The 22,776-nt window shown below is 41.1% G+C and overlaps 1 protein-coding gene across 3 annotated transcripts in view; it reads right to left on the bottom strand.

Moving 5' to 3' along the window:
- SNX7 (sorting nexin 7) overlaps nucleotides 1–22,776 on the bottom strand; it is a 161,537-nt gene that overhangs the window by 57,891 nt on the left and 80,870 nt on the right. For all 3 annotated transcript variants that reach the window (XR_012231423.1, XM_073571403.1, XM_073571404.1), the window contains exons 2-7: nucleotides 21,203–21,385; nucleotides 19,775–19,885; nucleotides 18,784–18,948; nucleotides 17,912–18,110; nucleotides 15,943–16,142; nucleotides 3,467–3,553 (exon numbers count right to left, since the gene is read on the bottom strand). Coding sequence is in view for 2 of the 3 variants with exons in the window: in XM_073571403.1 (XP_073427504.1) it covers nucleotides 3,467–3,553; nucleotides 15,943–16,142; nucleotides 17,912–18,110; nucleotides 18,784–18,948; nucleotides 19,775–19,885; nucleotides 21,203–21,385 (945 nt within the window). In the remaining variant the exon portion in view is untranslated. The remainder of the gene's footprint in view (nucleotides 1–3,466; nucleotides 3,554–15,942; nucleotides 16,143–17,911; nucleotides 18,111–18,783; nucleotides 18,949–19,774; nucleotides 19,886–21,202; nucleotides 21,386–22,776) is intronic.

Here is a 22,776-nt window from a genome sequence, read left to right as displayed (position 1 = left end):
GGGTAGAGCATACAACAGAGAAACCCTATTAACAAAAAGCTAGCATTCACGGAGATCACTCACCACCCGTAATCAAGGGTACCGGACTCTGAGGCTGCGTCGGAACACGTGACCTGTGCTCTTTGGATCTTGAGGAGTCCCCCCGACCTGCGGCTGGGGCGACTGCTGCTTGAATGGCTTCCATGTTTTCTGCCAGAGGGCTGTGAGGGAGACAGGGACACTGAGCGTTCCTGTTCTGACTCCATCTTGCACCGCTCGTTCTGCCGTTGCTTCCTCCTTTTAAATGACGCGCCTCCATCCTGGTGAGCATCTCCCTCTCCGTCCACCCTGCGACCGCCGGCCGACCGCTTCAGAAAGCCAGCCGGCGTCGCACCAGGCGCCATTACACCGTCGCCTTTTTGCGGACATCAGCCGGCGCATCCAGAATCCACAGCGCCGCTGACGTCAGCGGCCGGAAGAAGCCAGCGTCTCTCCCCTACCACGGGGATCGAGATGCAGCGTGCGCGAGGGGAGGGCGGCGCGGTGGGGGCTCCCCAGAGCCACCGGGATCCCATCCGCCCCCACACGAACCGCAGCCCAGAGGAACCCCGGGGACTGTGCTTCCAGGACCCGACGACCGGCGCTACAGGTAAGCTACCTGTTCTTCCCGCGCCGGGACGGGCCTGGATCCTCTTTTTTTTTTTTTTCCTTCGCCATGACAGGCACCGCCACAATGGGATTCCTTCCAGGACAGGAACTCAACTGAAGCGGTGGAGAGGTGCCGCCCCTTATGTCTCAGTAGGTTCCTGTCCTGGCGGGGCAGATCCCTCTCTCAGGTGGTGCTGTCATGGGTGAAGGGAAAACATTCAATAAAGACACATACCATGAGATATGGCCTTCCCAAAACCCTGTCTGATGGCAAATGCACATCTAGCAGGATGCAGCAGGCCTCCACTAATAAAGGCAAGGGGCAGCACAGGTGCAAACTACTGATAAAAACAGCCACCCCACACCTACCAGACTATGGAGGGGTTGGCTGCCTAGTAGAAAAAATTGCACATTGATATGGCTTGCATAGGATGCCAGTCACACAGGTAAGTGTGATGCAAGTGTCTGGCTTGCAGCCTATTAATGACGCCCATAGTATTATCAGGCGGGCTGCACCAGCACTATAATATGCAGCACACAGGAACAGACGCCACAATAAACCAAGCCAACAAAAAGAGGCCCGGCTGCATCCTGCAAAGACTGATATGATAAAAAGTGCAAAGAATTAATGCATATGATAAATACAATAAATGAGGTATTGGTTGATATTTTGGCCAAAATAGATAAGCTCACAAGCCACGTCACGGCTCCTCATATTTGTGGGTCCTATCATTAATATTAAAAACAGCTAACATAGGAAAAAAAAAAGAAAAAAACATACCATGATATATGGCCTTCCCAAAACCCTGTCTGATGACAAATGCACATCTAGCAGGATGCAGCAGGCCTCCACTAATAAAGGCAAGGCAGCTAACCCCTCCATAGTCTGGTAGGTGTGGGGTGGTAGTAGTTTGCACCTGTGCTGCCCCTTACCTTTATTAGTGGAGGCCTGCTGCATCCTGCTAGATGTGCATTTGTCATCAGACAGGGTTTTGGGAAGGCCATAGCTCATGGTATGTGTTTTTTTATTTTTTCTATGTTAGCTGAACATTCAATAAGAGCCAACAGTGACTGCTGGCTTCAAGGTTGAGGATAGACACTGCCACACCGTGTGATGTCTGTTTTTTTTGTTTCCATGAAGAAATCAGAGTATCATCAAGCTGTTGGTATGCCTGAAATGAAGAATAGAGGGGTCTTGCTACTAGACATTATGCCACCCCACAATCCTGGGAGTTGGACCATTGTGACGTTCCCTCAAGGGCGCCTTTTCATTGAGCTGCCCACGTGATTCCCAGACCAATCTTGGCCATCACTGAATCGAAGACAAAAGTGGGACTCATCGCTGGAGAGGATAGACTCCATTCCAGCCTGCATGGCCGTTTTGCTCTGCTCTATGATAGCCTTTGAGAGAGGTGGCGTGAAGTCAAAAAAGAGGCAAAGGCAGAGCAAAAAGGCCAGAGAAGATGGAATTGAGGTCGCTCCTCTTCAGCGATAAGTTCTGCTTTAGTCATGTATTTAATTTTTACAAAGCAGCCTTCCACTTCCACTATTGGGTCGTGGCGAAAGCATGGGCGCTGCCTGAAAGGAGGTCTAATACTCTGTTGTCTTACTAAAGTCAATAGCACCATTGAAAACACATCTGAATTCAGTATTTCAAGAAATCAGACAAAAGCCACCGAAGGCGTCATAGACAAGGACCTAGACAAGGTGTAATCACAGCCTTAGCTGTAACCATAATCAGCGTTTCGACAAGTGAATGCTCGACGAGAACAGGAAAAAAAAAAAAATAAAATTCTGCATTTTAGCTTCAGTCGTGGAGAAGATAGCCTTGGGGAACTCAGGACCAAAATGTAGAGCAAATTATTAACTTAATGATTTCCATGTTATGCAACTTGAATTTTCGATGTACTCATTATGAATGTTTAAATATTTTCTTATACAGTACAGACCAAAAGTTTGGACACACCTTCTCATTCAAAGAGTTTTCTTTATTTTCATGACTATGAAAATTGTAGATTCACTCTGAAGGCATCAAAACTATGAATTAACACATGTGGAATTATATAATTAACAAAAAAGTGTGAAACAACTGAAAATATGTCTTATATTCTAGGTTCTTCAAAGTAGCCACCTTTTGCTTTGATTACTGCTTTCCACACCCTTTGGCGTTCTCTTGATGAGCTTCAAGAGGTAGTCACCGGAAATGGTCTTCCAACAGTCTTGAAGGAGTTCCCAGAGATGCTTAGCACTTGTTGGCCCTTTTGCCTTCACTCGCGGTCCAGCTCACCCCAAACCATCTCGATTGGGTTCAGGTCTGGTGACTGTGGATGCCAGGTCATCTGGCGTAGCACCCCATCACTCTCCTTCTTGGTCAAATAGCCCTTACACAGCCTGGAGGTGTGTTTGGGGTCACTGTCCTGTTGAAAAATAAATGATGGACCAACTAAACGCAAACCGGATGGAATAGCATGCCACTGCAAGATGCTGTGGTAGCCATGCTGGTTCAGTATGCCTTCAGAGTGAATCTACAATTTTCATAGTCATGAAAATAAAGAAAAAACTCTTTGAATGAGAAGGTGTGTCCAAACTTTTGGTCTGTACTGTATATGAAAAATAGTTTCCTTAAGTTAACAGATTCTGAGTGTTACTAAATAAAACTTTACTAGTCAATTCAGCCTATGAGGCTAATTTTTCTTGAGAACAGCTTTGATGCATGAGGTCTACTGTGAAATGTGACTCTTTCGCTCAACCGGCAGCACGTGTGGTCGGTAGGACACAAAGTTCATCAGTCAAACTGAAGAACAATGAACATTACCAGACAAACAAGCTTACAACTTACAATTACTTGGTCAGTTTTTCTGTTCACCAGAGCATCTACTTTGGCATCAAGTTCTGCTTGGATTAGGTCTCTTCTTCTCAGCACTCCCTAAGACAAAATCGTATTAAAATTAATACATTAATGAGGCTCAGAGGAATCGGTAATTAGAAGTATTTCTATTTACAGCTGTCACAAATGTAGTTTTCGAGGTATTGTCTATCATATCTGTTAAAACATTTCAGGGTTTTTTTTGTCTACCAAAAGCAATAACAGAAAATAGCATCAGAATATGACCTTTTTGTTATACAACCCCAACTGCGAAAAAAAAAGTTGGGTCGCTATTAAAAATATACGGAAAATAAGAATGCAATGATTTGGAAATTTTTTATGGTTATATTTTAATCCTAACAGGACACAGCTGAGAAGGTGAACATTAGACACTTCCAGTTCATCTAAATATTAAAAACTCGATTGGAAATTACCGTCAGCAACACATCTCAAAAAGTTGGGTCAGGACAATGCCTACCATTGTGTAGCATCCAATCTTTTTACAACAGTCTATAAACGTCTGTGAAGTGGGGAGACCAATTACTTGAGTTTTGTCTGATGTAGGCATCCTGCTGCTCAACAATCCTGGGTCTTTATTGGTTTTTTTGTTTCATAATGTGCCAAATGGTTTCCTTGTGAAAGGTCGGCAATACAGGAGTCCAGTTCATCACCAGGACTCTTCTGCAAATTCATGTTGTTTTGATGGAGACAGTATGCGGTATAGCACAGTCTTGCTAAAATATGCAAGGCCTTCCCTCAAATAGACATTGTCTGGATTGTTCTTCTGAATCCTATATATAATGCTCAGCTTGGTAGTGCTTTTCCAGATGTGTAAGCTGTCCATGCTATAACCACCAATGCAAGCCCATACAATCAGAGATGCAGGAACTGTGCGCTGATGAGCTGAATGGTCCGTCTCCTCTGGAGTCTGCAGGACTCGGCATTCATGGTTTCCCTTAAGAATTTCATATTTGATTCATCTGATCACAGAACAGTGTTCCCTTTAGCATCAGTCTATCATAAATAATAGTATGGAATACAAGCATAAAACACCAGCATTGAATACCCATTTATGACATGGGTGTAACTGACCTGGAACATTTTTCCGATACAAGCAAATTCGATGATGAAACCTATTTGAGGAAAAGCGTTGGGATGCTTACAGGAAAAAGGATAAGGGCCTTTTTTTTTGCGAATGGTCAGCTGTTGGCTGCCCTTGTAAGGGCAGAAGTCAATGGGTCCTTAGGGCCAGTTACAGATTAGGATACATCATTAATGTCTAATCAGTCGGGGTCCGGCACCCAGCACTACCGCCAATTATTATTATAGCACCATTTATTCCATGGCACGTTACATGTGAAAAGGGTTATTCATAATAAAAACGAGTAAAGTAATCTTAAAATATACAAGTCACCACTGGTACTGGAGGAAACAGGATCCTGCCCACGAGGGCTCACAATCGCCAATCAGCAGTTATCTTTGTTGGCGTCCACAGACTGGAAATATTTGCAGAGCTGCTCTGTCTATTGATAGACGCTGCGGCTGAAAACTGCACATTCACCTTCTATTCAAATCAATAGGAGGCAAATGTGTAGTATTTGGCCGTGGCCACATTCAGAAGACGGAGCAGCTCGGCAAGAAGTACTTACGGCACAGATAACAGCTGACCGTCGGCGGTAGGATAGGTCAATGAAAAAGTAGTGTCCGACCTCTATAAACAAATATTATAAAAAAAATTATAGGATTTCTAAAATTGTAAAAAAAAAATGTTCAAAAACACTTGCGGCTAATGAAAGCAGAGAGAGAGGGAAAGCGTGTGCTGGATAGTGGGCTGTGATGTACGGTGAAACACCGCTAACAGCCCAGTCAATCAGTAAGGGTGTGTAAACTGGGTCACGCACGGGTGATGCAAGGCATTTTGGAACTTGATGTGACACCAGCAGATGTCAGTGGCGGCTGCAGTCGGAGTCACGTGATGCAGAGAGAGTGGTCAGCATTACAGCTTCTCACAGTCAGAGAGGACAAAAAGAGGTATTAACAAATATTTCTTTCCAAGGTTTAAATTGGTGGAGGAATTCTAAAATATAGTGGACAACCTCTAAGTTATTTTGTCCTTAGTAATACTTCCACCCTACACATGATATTGAAATATAGCCAGATACTTCTGTAACATTTGCAGCTAGGTCCTGTCAACAGTTATGAAACTCCACAAACACAAAGGCCTCGCAGTCCGTAATAAAGTATGCTCGAGGCTGGGAGTGTGTAGATGTGCTCACCAGAGTCAGATGAGCCAGGAAAAATGTGAAATAACAGACAAAGCTGCCGGCATTATTATACGAGAAGATAAAGGATTTCTTCTGGTCACCATGTAATCATTATTACACTGAAGCCATTGTGACATTTGTATAACAGTCAAGATAAGGACTCGCTAGGACGACTGGTACTGGCAGCAAGAAGTGGACCCACGTGGTCATCAACAATAGATTATAAGCCTTTGGTGTTCATCTGTGACTACTAAGATAAAAGGGATTCGCTCATTTTCTTAAATGGGTAAAAGTGTTTGCTAAAAATAAGCAACTTTGTAATTTAGTCCTTATTAAAAATTCTCTCTTTCGAAGAACAAAGGGATTTTACGTCTATAGTTTAATGCTCATTGCTTAGAATATGGCCACTGCCGCAGTGTATCAGCCAAGCATCTGGAAGCACAGCACTGAAACTGAACAGGTCACTGGATCCAGTGCTACTCCAGTACTGACAAAGTAAAGCTGCCTCTGTTGGCAACATGGGAAATCACACAGTTTGAAGTGCTGAAAAATCTATCTGACCATTGAGGGAAAAATTAAGAACTTTGCATTCTTCAACTGTTTTCTATGATGCAAACCCAGGACAGTCTTCCACTTTAAGTAGATGTCACACCATAGATCTGTATCCCTGTCCCCCATACATGCACTTGACAGTCACTTTGGGGATAATTAAACTCAAATAAAGCTCGATTCCTCGCTTCCCCGATACTGCTTAGCATCTCCTTTCGAAGTAGAATTGGGACACCCCAATAAACCTTAGCCTATCAGCGGGCTGGGAGTGACAATGTGCTTGGTTACTGTGGTTAGCAGAAGAGGCTGAGCTCACTCGGTTTCAGTGTTGATGCACATTTAACCTTATTTACGGGAACATAGATTTGTGGCGACAGCTTAAGCCTGGGGTGTTTAGATTGGACTCTTCTAGAGTTCAGAAGCTGCTCAACAATGAAGGCATGCAAGTATGTTGAAGAAAATGGTGGACAAAATAGGTTGTCACTTAAAAATATACAGCTGCAAACAAAATGACTCAGCCACTATTGTTTTCCAAACGTTTTATTGGAGTTTTAATAAATGGGGAAGAAGGTGTAGGGGAGGGAAGGAAAGATGAAAAGGAAAAGAAGGAAAAGAGGAAGGACAACAGTGTCCAAATGTAAAGAATACATAAAATGTAACATGTTAATGCAGAAGCATATTATACAATGAACTATTACAAAGGTAAGTATTTAAGCATATAATATATTAAATTTGTTCCAAGCCAAAGACCTAACCCCAAAGGGGCCTAGGCACGCGCACTTTGGTTGAAGACCTTAAGAGAACAACTCCAGCCATCTAGACCATTTCCTAGCATGTTTGGCAAATTGATCATGCATATGTGCAACTTTCAGTTCAAAGGAATGATGAAGGCTAATCTTGTCTATAATATCGTTAATTTGTGGAGGTTTGGGATTTTTCCAAAGGAAAGCGATATTGTGTTTGGAAACTAGTAAAATGTGCATAATCAACAGCCTGTTAGTAGGGTTAATTTTGTCAGCGTCTAGAGAAAGAAGGGCCAGACGAGGAGACAAAAGAAGTCGCGTTCCTAAGATAAAATCGATAAGATTTGAAACCTTTCTCCAAAAGGGAACAATTTTGGGACATTGCCAAAATATATGCAAAATATTTCCTGGCCTTCCACAACAACAGAGCGGAGAATTATCAGGGTTGATTCTATGGAGTCTTACAGGGGTATAATACCATCTCGTCAAAAGTTTGAAGTGGGTCTCTTGTAGTGATAAGGAAATGGTAGAGGCGTACGAGAGGGAGCATGCCTGTTCAAGGTCAGGAGGGTCAATTATTGTATGTAATTCGTTTTCCCATTTGATAATATTTTGAGTCTTGACCACTGAAAAGCTATTATTACACCACTTGTAAGTATACTCAAAACTCCAGAAAATATTATGGTCTATATTACAAATAAGATTAACTGCTGGTTCAGAAATTCTTGGTGAAATAGCAATGAACTCATGGAGTTTGTCTTTAAGGATGACATATTGCAAGAAAGCAGGAGTAGTAGATTGAAATCTATTCTTGAGTTTGTTATAAGGTGTACAAAGAGCACCATCGTATAAATCTTTGAGTCTTTTGAGACCAAGTGCAGACCAAACGGGGTCAATAGTCTGATTGGATGTTTGAAAAATAACTGATAAGGTCAAATTTTTTAATGTGACTTCTTTATTAGAGCCTCTTTTTGGAACAGAAAATTTTTTCCAAGCTTCCGAAAAAGCTTGAAAAATTGGATGAGAGTTTTCAATTAATTTTTTATGAAGGAGTTGGTTCAGAAATAGTAGGTGAAGAGGTTTATAATTGTTAAAAGACAATTCTAGTTCATGCCAAGCTGGTGTCTTATCATGTGGCAACCAGAATGCGCTTTGTTTGACTAAATTTGCAGTGTAATAAGCCGTGATATTTGGGGAACCAGCTCCACCACAAGATTTATGATTGTAGAGAATGTTTTTTGCTATTCTGGGTCTTTTGTTATTCCATATAAAGGAATTCAATGAGGCTTGGAGATTTGTAAGAGAAAAGTGGGAACTTTTAAAGGAAGAGAGCGAAGTAGATATAGGATTTTTGGGAAGATGTACGATTTAACCATCATGATTCTTCCCCACCAAGAGAGTCCATCATCTCTAGATATACGAAATTCATTAAAAAGCTTTTTGGTAAGAATCTCTAAGTTTAATTTTATAAGAGAGTTTATATTTTTGACAAATTTTAGGCTTAGGTATGTCAGCCCATCAGTAGCCCAACCCCAAGGCGAGAGGCCCTCAATTTTTCCTTGGTCTATTCCCAGGTTAAAAAGTCAAGTATTTTGGATTTAGAGTCATTTATTTTAAAATAAGAGACCTTGGAAAAAGTCTGGATTAGAGTTTGTAAGGCAGTGATAGAGTTGCTTGGATCGGTAAAGGTAAGAATTATATCATCTGCATATTACGCTATTTTAAAATCTCTATGCAAGGTTTTAATTCCTGAGATCTTTGTACTATTCCTGATTAATTGGGCCAGAGGTTCAATGGCCAATGCGAAAAGCAATGGTGACAAGGGGCAGCCCTGTCTAGTCCCATTAGCTATATTAAACGTAGGGGAAAGATGATTGTTGGAATATACCCTCTTCCCAGGGCCAGAGTACAAAGCCATAATACCTCTCGTGAGTCGAGAATTCATTCCAAATTTTTTGAGTGTCGCTTCGAGATAAGACCAATTAAGGCGGTCAAACGCTTTCTCAGCATCAAGAGAGAACAGTGGCTTTGAGGTTTTTCGAGGAAATGAGCTTAATTATGTTAATGAGCTTTCTCGTACCATCTATGGATTGTCTTCCTTTAATGAAGCCTATCTGATCGTTGGAAATTAGTGTCTGGAGAAATTGATTTAGTCTATTAGCCAAGATTTTTGCGTACATTTTTACGTCTGTGTTGATGAGGGATATAGGTCTATAATTAAAAACTTGGCTAGTGTCAGAATTTGGTTTAGGGATTACGACAATGGTCGCTTCCAGCATCTCTTTGGGAAATTGACCTGAGTGGAAAGCTGAATTAAATACTTTTACAAAGTGAGGGGCCAATAAATTACTAAAAGACTCGAAATAATCATTACTAAACCCGTCTGGTCCGGGTGATTTAAATGTTTTTTTTTTATAGTTTCCAGGACTTCTTGTTCAGTGAAGGGAGAAGACAAAAAAGATAAAAGTCTTCAGAGTTGAGTTTTGGAAGCTTCATGCTGGAAAGGAATGATCCAATCTCTGAGGTAGTTGGCTGCAAATTAGGGTTATCCTGATTAATATTATACAGATTTTTGTAATAATCGGCAAAAGCCTTTACAATATCTTTAGGGTGGAGGAAGGAATCCGAGATTCTGAAACGCGTAGGATTAGCAATCTAGCCCCCTGAGCGCTCTGTAGCGCTCCCTAGCCTGTCACGTGATTAATCACGTGTCTGTGACGTCACACAAGGTCCTGCAGCATCTCTGCACCTTGCAGGCTTTCCTAACGCGGCGTCTGTACTCTATGCAGACGGCTGTTACAGATCCACAGATAGACGATAGTCACCGGCCCGGGACTACGTCTTCTTTCAAGACCTTGCTCACCTTTGATCCAAGATTGTTAATTTTATCTCACTGTGGAATTTTCATGAGAAGGACCTTCTGATTCCCTGTCTGCTAAACACCGTTCTTGGAATTCCAGCGCCATTATGCCAGTGCCTGCCTGAAAGGTAACACATCCTTTATCTCAGTCTAGTTTGAGACATTAGTCTTGGCATATAAAAACTGGTTTGGTGGAATTTAACCCTTAGTTATACACTACAGCGCGAGTTTTTATAGCTTTGTTTTTTATGGTAAATTACTAAAAGACTTGAAATAATCATTACTAAACCCGTCTGGTCCGGGTGATTTAAATGTTTTAAGTTTTTTTTATAGTTTCCAGGACTTCTTGTTCAGTGATGGGAGAAGACAAAAAAGATAAAAGTCTTCAGAGTTGAGTTTTGGAAGGTTCATGCTGGAAAGGAATGATCCAATCTCTGAGGTAGTTGGCTGCAAATTAGAGTTATCCTGATTAATATTATACAGATTTTTGTAATAATCGGCAAAAGCCTTTACAATATCTTTAGGGTGGACCAGAGATGTACAATTAGAGGAAGTTATAGTGTCAATTCTATTCCGTATATTCTTAATTCTGTTTGACATGTATTTTGAAGGGCGATTTATAGATAAGTAATGCTTGCATTTTGCCGATCTATAGGGGGTTTTACACTAAGCGATATCGCTAGCAATATCGCTAAAACGTCACTGGTTTTGTGACGTTATAGCGATATTGCTAGCGATATCGCTATGTGTGATACTTACCAACGACCGGCTCCCCCGCTGTCCATCGCTGATCGCGCGAGAATGTCCGGCTCCATTTCTCGTCGGGCGCTTCCTGCTGAGACTTCCTGCTGTGATGACGAGCGACGCTGGACGTGGGCGGGTGGACGCAGGATCGCTGTGTGTGAATGGTAAGTATCGTGCGCTGCGTCGCTGCTGCATCGCTGTGAGATCTTTCTGTATGAAAGCTCACTAGCGATCATTTAGCGATGCACCAGCGATCCTGACCGGGTCGGATCGCTGGTGCATCGCTAAATGTAAAAGGGCCTTAATAGCCGAGTCATAAAAATTGAATGAGTTTCCTTAATTGCATTCTAAGATCGGTAAGTTCTGATAATGCAGCTTGTTTGCTAGAGGAAACAGAGGATCGACAAAGTTCCTCTTCTTTAGATTTAATTGACTGTTGTAGAGTAAGGATTTTATCTCTGTTAACTTTTTTTGTCTGGAGGAAATTTGGATCAAAACTCCCCTCAATACCGCCTTGTGAGCCTTCCAACGGGAAAATGGATTTAGGAGGACGGAGTCGTTTTCACTAAAATAATTCTGTAAGGCTGAGCTGATTTCAGATTTGGTGGGGTTATGAAGCAAAGAGGAGTTGAATTTCCACATGAATTGGGGGTGAGTTGGAGGCCCTATTGTCAATTCTGCAGTTACGGGAGAATGATCTGAAATAGATTTATTAAGTATGGAGACGGAGGAGAACCTTGGCAAGGAGAAGACATCTGTGAGCATCAAGTCTATTCTAGAGTCTGACTGATGGCCATCAGAAAAATGAGTAAATTCTCTAGATGTGGTGTTCAAACAGCGGAATGAGTCGAATAGCTCGTGATTACAAATCCAGCTGTTCAAGGATTGCGATCTTTGTCTGCTGGGGGAGGTGGAGTCTAGTGTATTATCTGGCACCATATTAAAGTCACCTAATAAAAGAAGAGTTCCTGAGCGTAAGGTGTCGAATTTTTTCATTAGCTTATTTAGGAAGCTAAGTTGTCTGATGGTGGGAACATAAGTATTAACTATTGTGAAGGTGTGGCCGTTCAATTTGCATAGAAGAATATGATAGTGACCTTTTACGTCCTTGACTTCAGAGAGAAATTCAAAGGAAATTGAATTACCAATCAGGGTTAAAACCCCAGCTTTCTTTCGTGGGCCGCAAGACTCAAATACAAATGGGAAATTTTTGAGATTTAAAGAAGGGTGGTTGTCCTTTTTGAACTTAGTTTCTTGGAGGCATACAACCTCAGGATGTAACCCATTAATTTCTTTACCAATGGAAAATCTCTTCCAAGGGCTATTTAGCCCCCTGACATTATAAGACACAACTTTTTCATGTTACAAGAGTGGCAAGGACTGTATGAAGTGGGGTAGATGAAATAAGGAAACCAGAGGGCACCTACCTTTGAAGAACTTAGTTAACAAAAAATACCTAAAACTGAAGACCTGTTTAAAACCGAAAACAGAAAAACACAAAACAGTAAGAACAATATTGGCCTTCAGAAAGAGCCTAGCCGGTAGGCTCTAATTCCTTAGTGGGGAAAGTTTGTGTAAGGATCCCATTAGAGGCATCCTTTAGCTGTCAATCATAACTGCACTGTTCCTAGAAGGAAAATAATCTCATGTGATATATGAGTCCATAAAGAAGTAGAGAAGTAAGAAAACCTGTGGAAAGAAGAGTAATAAGGAGAGTAATACACTGAACAAATAATCAAAAAGTGTAGAGAGGCCTTTTAACCAGGAGAGAAAATATGTAGGCAGGGTCTTTCCTTTGGAACATCCAGTCTCTGAAGAGGGCCTGGGGTCTTGAGAGTTAGAGTTTCTATGGCGATCGGGTAGCCTGCAGTAGGACAGTAAATCTCTTCCTTCCTTAGGCGAGAATAGGACGGTCGTCTTTCCTTTGTAGAATACCAAAAGTTTAAGTGCAAAGCCCCATTTATAGGGGATATTATTTTCCCTCAAGGTGGAGGTGACTGGCTTAAAAGACTTTCTTCCTTCAATCGTTTCCTTTGAAAGATCCGTGAATAGCTGAAGGTGAGCATAGGGTTCTGGAAAACCTCCTAGATCTTTAACCGAGTTTTGAATTTTTTCCTTGATCTTGAAGAAGTGGACCCTTAAGATGGTATCTCTAGGAAGATCTTTATCGATATTCCGTGGTTTGGGAAGCCTGTGGATCCTATCTATGATGAGATCCTGGTCTAAGTGCCGGTAGTAATTTTTTGAAAATTGTCTTGACGAAGTCTTCTAGTTTATCGGGTGAGATAGATTCTTGTATTCCTCTTATTTTCAAGTTGTTTCGTCTGTTCCTGTCTTCTATATCCGCAACTTTAATTTTAAGTCTGTGAAATTCAGATTTGAGGTCATGGGTGTCTTTTGATAAATCATCAGTGTGTTCTTCCACTACAGTAAGCCGTTTTTCGTGGTTGTCTACCCTGCTGCTAAATTTATCCAAGGTGGACTGTAAAATTTTATTTTGGTTTTCAAATGATTGAAACATACTGGATGTGATTTTCTGGGCGAGAGTATCCATGTAAAAGTGTATGGATATAACATCCAGATTTTGGGAAGGAGAAGGATTGGTGTTATCCATCTTAAATTCTGACCTTTCCGGCGAAAAGTTTGGTGAATTATCTCCAGACTCAGGACTTGAAGCGTCGGCTGGCGATGTGAATTTTTCAGAGGTTTTACCAGGATTTTTCATTTTTGATGAGAGAGATGTATCCATGACCTCTTTATGAGGAGATCTGGCCTTAAATGGGTTAACGATATCCACTTGATCTTTAAAGTGAGGATTGTAAGAATCCTGAAATTTTTGTGCTTTTTGAGGAGTCGTATTAGACACTTTCGTTGTTTTGGACGCTGCAGTAGCCTTGTGACTCAACTTGTGCCCTTTTTTGAATCCTGCCTTGCAGGGATTATATTAGAGAGAATTGATATTATTGGTGATGTTTATACTTAATAAACGTTAAAAATATAGAAAATTCTTGTGTCTTCCTATGCCTTTTTATAAAAGGGACCGTGAGGAATGAGATACACCACAGAATCAGATGGCACCTTTAATATTGTATGATGCATACAGTAAAAGCCTTTATTAACTGCGCGCCGATATAGACGTGGTCCCTGTGACTTTAAATGCAGCCGTGACAGGCGGCTAGTCTTCACACAGGGCTCAGTGACGTCAGTCCCCGCTCATAAAATATGCAACAGGGGAGCCGACAGCTGATACACAGCACCGCTGAAGAAAGGCAGATCACCCCAGTGGAGCCGCACAGGAGCGGTGGGGAGCGGAGGTAACATAAAAATAGGCACAAATCACGGACTATTTTGTGTCCTGCCTCACAGATCTGTTATGACAGGAAAATGGCGTACTTGAGATAGGCCGTTGAGATGAAAGAGATCCCTCCTCAGCCGTTATAGCTCCAGCAGCCTCGCACAAAGCAGGGGAATATAGCTAAATTAGGACACCCTGGGACTTCCAAAGGGTCTAAAACAGACAAGAGGAGATTCCAAAAAAAAAAAAGTCAATGACTTTTAATTATGCAATGAGAGAAATCCTGTCAGATTAGGCACAGGGTGGGGACTATTTTGTATCCTTCCGCCAATCAGCTGGTATATGAAAGGATTTTTGCAAAAAAAAAATCTCCAAAACACAATAAAAATCTTTAAAATGTGGTAGACAAGCATGGAGATACTTTTTCTGAGGACAAGGACAGCCGGTGGGTAATGGAGGGAGCAGGGAAAGGATTTTTTCACTCACGGTTCAAAATGGTGCCACCTTGCAGTAAAATGGCGGGAAAAGGCCTCAGATTTCAAAATGTCTTTTTTTAATTTCCAAAGCTCAGACAAGGGGTATCAGAATGTACCTCTGAGTAACGAGAAAACAATCCTTCCGTGGGTTATCGAAGAGAGCGATTTTCTTTTGCTTTATTTGTCGCTTTAGGAGATGCCTCCTCAGAGATCCTGAGCCGTGCGTGTTACACCATCGCCAGCTCAGGCCACGCCCCCCGACTCAGCCACTATTGTAAGATATGTTTGTTAGCAAAATTAACAAACTTTTTACTGCTTGCAATAAACAAGTAAAGCACCTTTGGCTATTATGGCCTGCTGCAAACATGATGCATACCCAGACTCCAGCTTCTAGAAATGTTCATAAGCAATCTTGAGTTTGTGTGTTACAACCACTGTCTTCTAATCTAATCAAGGATAATCTATGATGTATGCTTGGCATATCTGCCCTGTTGAAAAGTCTAATGACACAAAAACTTCAGCTCCTCAGAGAAAAGACTGAAACGATCTTGTCCTACACATGCTGCAGGTTTCAGTGCTACAGGAAGGATAACAGACTTGGAGAATCATCAAGCTACTGACATGCTTCACTGTAGGCATTCGTGAGCCACCACCATGCTTCATTATAGGCAGGGAGATTTTTTTTTGCGTATGCTTCATTCTTCCTTCTCCAAACATACAGATCCATAGACCAGGTATTGTTGCATTGCTCCAGAGAACAGAATCCCAAAAATTGGGTAGCACTTTTGTGTGTTTTTGAGTGTCAAAATGGCCTCTGAAGTTGTTAGCTAAATAAGACACTGGAGCACCCCTAAGATACTCACACAAATACAAGAAGAATATTCAAACTCAATGCAAATGTTACCTTCAAGGCCACAGTCCATCATGCAGATCTGTGTGAATGTTTATACTCCCCTATTTTTGGCCCTCCTATCGGTCCTACCACCAAAACTCCTCTGATTCGCTCTATGACTTACATTGCACCCCACTTGGAATACAGATACAAGAAAGAAGACAGAAGAGCCAATAGGAGCTGCAGCAGTGGATGGACAGGTGGGCTTAAGAGGGTTTTTTTTTTTTTTTCCAACTCCTTCCTGACGAGCCTCCATTTTGCTGGATTTGTCAGTAATGAAACAAAAAAATTCTGATTCAGGTGAAACTTTTCAAACTCAAAGTGAATTTGATTAATCCATCTCTTGTGCTTACTGATTGCATGGTTTTCTCCCCAGTCAGTGCTGCAATTCATACAACTCATAAAAGACTAGACTAATTTATGGGGCATTTTTCATTTATTATAATTTACACTGACAAGTTCACTTTAACAGTCATGCAATAGCTAGCAGCGCTGAAAAATGTATCATGAAATGAACGCCACTCAAACCTCCCAGTCACAAGTTTGATCTGCTAATCAGGTTACTGCCATTGACTCAATGCAATCCCCAGTGTAACATAACACATCCATAGTTAAGCAGTACTTACAGAAAGGGTTTCACTGTATAGAACATATTCATGAATAATTGGAATCAGATCATTGGAGAGCTTAGAATTTAAGGCTTCAGTGATCTTGCAGCATTTGTCTATGCAGCCTGCCACCCCTCTCAGGGGGTCCACCAGGTCCTCTTCAGAGGCGGACCACAAAGTGTAGATAGGGCCATATTCTTTCATCTCCTCGTAATAATCTATGGAGCAATATATGACATTTAGAACAGAAAATGTTTTTTTGTTTTTTTTTTTGGGGGGGGGGGGGGGGGTCACGTTCCATACAACAAAATAGTTACTTCCAAATATTAAAAAAAAACGCTGACAGATTCCCCTTAAAAATCATCTGTCACTTAAAGGGGTTGTCCATGTACGGAAAAATGAAGAGGGAAAAAAAAAAAAAGAAAAGCAATCATTTTGTTTTCCAAAACTACATTCTTTCTTGTACTTGGCCTTGCAGATTCTTTATATTTATTTGCTAATACTTTTAAGCAGATTTGAAAGATTATACTGATATATTTTATTTTTATTTAACACTACTAAAAATTAAATTCAATGGCATTATTTAATTACATTGGGTGCTAACCACTATGGGCACTGATACAGCTCTCCAAAATTCCTGAATTATAACATCTCCATTACGTATGCTAGGGTCCATCAGGGATATCTGGGCAACCATCCATGGAAGCCGCAGTTTACGAGTAGAGTAAAGACAGTGCTTTATCACAAAAATGTAACCGGTAAAATGGATCTGGGTTCTGCAATACCCATAGCTTTTTCCAGAAGCAATAATAAATAAATGCAGTCTTCTCTTCAGATTTTCCCTGCCAGTTGGGCACAGTTACTGAATAGTGAAATTATTACAGCTGAGCTGCAGTACCACACACAACCTGACGATAGATATGGCACTGTTTTGGGAAGAAAGCAGTCATGCTCGATTTAGCCTCAAGAGCAGCAGTGTCCTTTCTAATCCAGAATTTAGGAAAATTATACATTGTCCTACATCCCCTGAGCAGGGCTGTGGAGTCGGTAAGCCAAACCTCTGACTCAGACTCCTTAAGTTCCATGGCTCCAACTCCACAGCCCTGCTCCTTAGTCAACCTAGTCAATAGTTAAAGAGGAGTGAATATATAGTACTAGAGTGCTTAAAGAAGTTGTCCACTACTTAGAAAACTTCTCATACCCCTCGCTTGCCCCCATAAAGTAATAAAGTTTATACTCGCCTTCCGTGTGGGTGCCATTCCCGCAGTGTTTGCACTCGCTCTCCCCGGGGCTCTCGTGCTGTTGTTGTGACAAGTGACGATGCCATGCCCAAATCAGTGCCGGCATCACTGTCCCCGCCTCCTGTCGAATTGAGCAGGAAGAGGAAGCCTGAGATCAGCTGCAGCCCGGACTTCCTCTTCATGTTCGATTTATCTGAAGGCGGGGACAGTGACACCAGCGCTGATTGGGTGACAGCGTCACAAGTTAAAATAACAGCAATCATCTCCCATGCTAACACCGCGGGAACAGTGCAAGCACGAGAGGCAAGTATAGGCTTTTTCATTTTATGGGGGCCAAACATTTTGATCCAGAAAGGGTTGCCCTAGTAGTGGACAATCCCTTTAAGGATGCTTGGCTTCACAAGTCCGTGTTTCACTCATGATCCTAACATGGACCTAGATTTATGGACCAGTCACAGGCTCCCTGACCTGAACTCAACAGCCTCAAAGGTGCCAACATCTGACAAAAAAAAAAAAAGGGGGGGGGGGGAGAGGGGTGGTCATACGAGGCCGTGGAGTTGGGGTCAGGAGACCCGTGGCCAGAGTCCATACATAGTGGTCCATCATCAACCGGCTGAACATGGACGTGGGAAGCCGAACTAAAAGGAGAAAACTTGTCAAGTTCCTACCAAAACTTAAACGCTAAACTTTATTTACGGAAAGGTTTAAGTTCCATTTAAACATTAATGTAATTAAATATTCTGTACCTTTTTCTTCTTTATGAACTCTTTGTGACACTTTGTCCAAAACTGATACTTTTTGGCCAAAAGCTTCCACGTATTCTCCCAGTTCTGTAAACTCATCGGGGCGATTTTTCACTCCCCTGACGGAAGACGCCACAGCTTTGATCGTCTGCCCCATCCTGCTGAGCAGTCCGGGACCTTGTTTTTTGTGAGATGTCAGCTCCTAGGGAGAAGAACAAAAGATAAGTAAATAAAATAGGTTTTTCAAAACTTCCTCTTCATGTACCGTACTGGAAAAAGCAGCAAATCTGGTGCAAAATCCACATGGCAAATAAGAACAATCTCATGTGTGATGATGGATTAAATTGCCAGTCAAATGGCCACCAGCAAAGGAGAACAAAAAAGTGACAGCAGGCTTTCCTTGAATTGACGTCAATGGTAAATATTATTCGGATATCCTAGAGCTATATCATTAATGTCTATGACAAGACAGTCCCATTAAATCTATCAACAACGGGACTGGATAGTTTTAGTAGCCATAGGCTTTAAAATCCCGGCAAGATTGGTTGTTAACCTATAAATGATAGTGAGAAATCTAAAATGCCTAAATTTGCTTTTTTTTTTTTTTTGCAAAATTTGAAAAATTTTCATTAAAAATACAGTTTATAAAAAATCCCGACAATTATGCATTTAATGAATTAAACCAGTCTTAAATATGAAGCAATTTCTTTTCCTAAAAAAAATGCTTTTGAATTTCCTAGAAAGAAATGTTTAAAGATTAAAATTCATAAAAGGAAACCACTTGTGCAGAAATAAAACACATGTCGTTAAAGCAGTAATAATTAAGGCAAATAAAAAATAAAAAAAACTTTTTAAAACTATTACAGAACTTTTACCCATGCTTGAGCTGTGAGGAAAATCTTGAAGTCTTCATTAAAAGTTAACGTGGGATGATCGGCTATTCTGTTCAAAAATTTATGCAATGCCTTTCTCCGAGTCTCAATGAAATCATCATTAAACCTTTCCACCATTCCTTTGACTATGAATTTCTCTGGTAAAGGCTTGAAAAAAGGAGAGAAAAAAAATTATCAAAACTTCTAACACATGTAATTCACTAATTACCAACATCTAGCTTTTATCGCCATGTAGTTGTAGTAATGTTTCGGAGATGCCGGAAAGTCGTTCAAATAATTTCACTTTCTGGAACATCGGAACAATCCCAAGTGCTAAAAGATCCTCAGGCAAAACTACTGAAGCGACAGCTTGGAACGATCATGAAGGACGCCCGGCCAAACGCTGCTGTTTGTATTTGCAGTTGTCATAAAAAAAAGATAGATTGGAACATTGTTTTCAGCTTTGGATATCCATGAACGACGCTGCGGGAGCCGGGTGTGCTTTATCTAAGATGGCCACACACATTATATAAAAGTCACCCATGCCTGCATATAGGGGGGTCTTTGCCTCTCCATGGAGGTGAAGAAAAAGTAGGGTCAAGCATCTTAGATACTACCATGCTGGGTCCTCTGTTCTCAATGAAGACAAGAGCTGTCAGATGATTCACTTATTCTTTTCTCCCCATCGAAAAGCTATAGAGGGATAGCCAACAGTCATAATAGTGTTTAGTCAGCACCCGAACCCGATCCACCCGTATGAATTAGCTGTGTAGTACCCCATAGCTGAATTGGGAATGAGTAATGGGAACGAGGTGTCCCTCAGCCTCCCTCTCCCACCAAATTGCCAGGTCCTTATGCACAGTAAATAAGGAGACCGCAACCAACCAGTGATTTGTGGGGAGTGTGGGAGGCAGGAGACGCCCGCCATACACACTCTTGAGTCCTATTATCACACTGAGCACTGTATCTCACACAGATTATAGGCAGGACTTACCGGAATGATTAAAGTTGGATGGGCAACTTCAAGTCTGCTTTTTAACCATAAGAAATCTTGATATCGTCTTCTAACTTCAAACTCGCTAGAGTCAAATTCGCTGCGAGTTGTCTGAAAACACAATTTAAAAACGTGAAAACTTGGAAATCGGAATAATATTTTTACATATAGTAATGCAAATCCTCAATTCATTTCAGATCCGCCGATACGCAGTTTGCAGCCTGATCCAATTTTCAGATTTTTCACTTATAGCAATGTCTCTCCCAGTAATACATGGTGAATGTGCTGCTGTCTTCATTAGCTCATGTCAGCACAGCTTCTATCCTGCGCTTATTTCCTTACTCGTCACTTACTATCCTAAACTGTAGGTCAGCGATTCCCAAACCAGATGTCATTGAAAGCCTACAGGAATGCTGTAATATTCCAGTTAAAAAACGGGCTCTGTATGAACCAGTAAAAAAAAAAAAAAAAAATTATGCGTACAGGGCACTAGGCAGGAAGCCATACACAGCTCAATTGTTTCCTCTTCTCTAAAAGTGCAGTGGTGTTACAGGAAACCATGAGAGACGTCTAGCGTTGAATAGGCATGACTTCTGTAAACTCATGATGGTGGCTCAATAATATTGGGCCACCAGCAACATTCTGAGCCGAGCATGCGGAGAAGAGAGAGCACAATACACACACACACTATATAGCCCCGGATGAAAACTCTGATAAAACCCACTTGGACTTTAAAAAAACGTTAACTAAATAGGTACCAAATACTTTGAAGTGGCATATGTTATAACATGCCTTATCTATACATGCAGTGTAAATTTAGGGGTCATTACCATTACCTTCTGCACAATAAGGCCAAGTTCACACTAGGCGTTTTTGCAGTTTTTTTTTTTTTAATGCAAATTTTCAGCTGCGCTTTACAGAACCATTAAAGTCTATGAGATTTCAGAAATCTCATTCACACCCATATTGTTTTTTTTTTGTCGTCGTTATTTTGTGCTTTGCATAATGGATCATGTCACTTTCAGCAATTTTCACTCTGACGTGAATGGGTGGTGAAAAAAAAAAAAGCTGAAAATCCACAGCCAAAATGCAGGTATCAGGTGTTTCTGCTTTTATTTTGTGCCAAATCCTGAGATTCTATAGAATAAGACCTTTTTTCAACACTACACTTTATCAGCACACACAAGAGACAAATCTAGCATGCCAAATCCACAGCAAAAAGCAAACAAATGAAAACATGTTTTTTTTTTCTGCAGCTTCTTTTCTTCCAAGAGATCAGGTTTCGTTGCAAAGAAAAAAAAAAAAAAGCGCTGAAAAAACGCCTAGTGTGAACTTACCCTAAGGAAAAAAATCATATCAAGTTCACGTTTGAACATGTTCTGTGAAAAAAACAATTGTGCAGAGAAATTCTAAAGTTTCTATACAGACCTTTGTAGCAATTCTGTAAGTAATAAAGGTTTCAATGGCTGTGATGTGACTTTCAGGCTCATCAACTGTAATGAAGAGGTCCCGGACTTCAGGCTCATCCTCAAACTTAACCTGGTTTATCATGGATGCCGGAGAGGCCAACATCAATGGGCTAAATGAATTTCCATCATTGAGAGTTGCGTCCTAGAATACAAAGGAATGGATGATTAGGACATGAGAAAATTGTAAGTAACTTGTTCTATGGATTAAGTGAGATACTAAACACCGGGATTGTCATTGATAGATCAGGTCAGATGACTCAGAACTCAAATTACGGTAAACTAAAAATTGATACAAAATGTACAATAAAGTTTTACAATTCTATAAAAGTTGCAGACTTGAACACATTGAAGCCAAAAAACGTTTGAAAAGTCACTATCATTTAGGAAAACCTTTAAGAGGGCGGGTGTTCTACAAGATCCTTAAAACGGTTATGTCATCTAATAACACGGGCCACGAGTTGTTTTCGGGCTTGGTGTGTAGATATATTTTCTGAAAAGTTCTACAAAAAAAGTTTCAAGGCAGTTAATTGTTTTTGAAAAAAAAATAAGATCAGTACATAATTACTAGGTTTTTCACTGCTGGAACATTGGATAGTTTTACGAAATGTAAAGACTTTTTCAGGGCAAGACACCAAAATAAAAAAAAAACTCCCAAGTTTGAGGGTTCATATCTCGCTCTGATTAAAATTAATATTAAGATATTGTAGGTTATATAAATATTCGCTGTAAGATATGCGGTTTTAATTAGAGCACTAATGAGAAGTTTGTTTTTAGGGTTGCTGCGAGCCTTCCCCTTCCATATGGCTGAAGAATTCTCGCCTGGGTTAATTATTAAACATATTTCCAGTTTTAATCTGTCTACAAAAGTGAGAAAGTTTCACGTTTGAGCAGTAACAGAAGGCTCCCCTAACTTTTTAGAGACAGCAATAATGATGACAGTTCGTACGCGGTCTCATTTACTTTCTTTGCAGCACACAGCAGTCACAGTCACTAGATTAGCTGTGAAAAAAAATGATATATAGCTCATCTAAAGGACTTGTCATATCTTGTATTGTTATTTGTAGGTGTCATAGCACTCTGCGCTCTTTACAGTCTGAGGGAAAATACTAAAGAAGAGAAACCTTTATCATCCTACACAGATTTCATATTTGTCTATTTTTTTTAAAGTTGGTTGTCTAACACCATTCATAAACAATGTCCCCACCCTGGACCCTTCCAGGAATAATGTCCCCACCCTGGACCCTTCCAGGAATAATGTCCCCACCCTGGACCCTTCCAGGAATAATGTCCCCACCCTGGACCCTTCCAGGAATAATGTCCCCACCCTGGACCCTTCCAGGAATAATGTCCCCATCCAGGACCCTTCCAGGAATGATATTCCCAATCCTGGACCCTTCCAGGAATAATGCTCCTCATCCTGGACCCTTCCAGGAAGAATGTCCCCATCCTGGACCCTTCCAGGAATAATGTCCCCATCCTGGACCCTTCCAGGAATAATGTCCCCACCCTGGACCCTTCCAGGAATAATGTCCC

The sequence above is a fragment of the Dendrobates tinctorius genome, unplaced genomic scaffold, assembly GCF_039654945.1.
Source record: "Dendrobates tinctorius isolate UK_male_01 unplaced genomic scaffold, ASM3965494v1 ptg000029l, whole genome shotgun sequence".
Classification (NCBI taxonomy): domain Eukaryota; kingdom Metazoa; phylum Chordata; class Amphibia; order Anura; family Dendrobatidae; genus Dendrobates; species Dendrobates tinctorius.
This window is presented reverse-complemented; position numbering and strand designations above follow the sequence as displayed.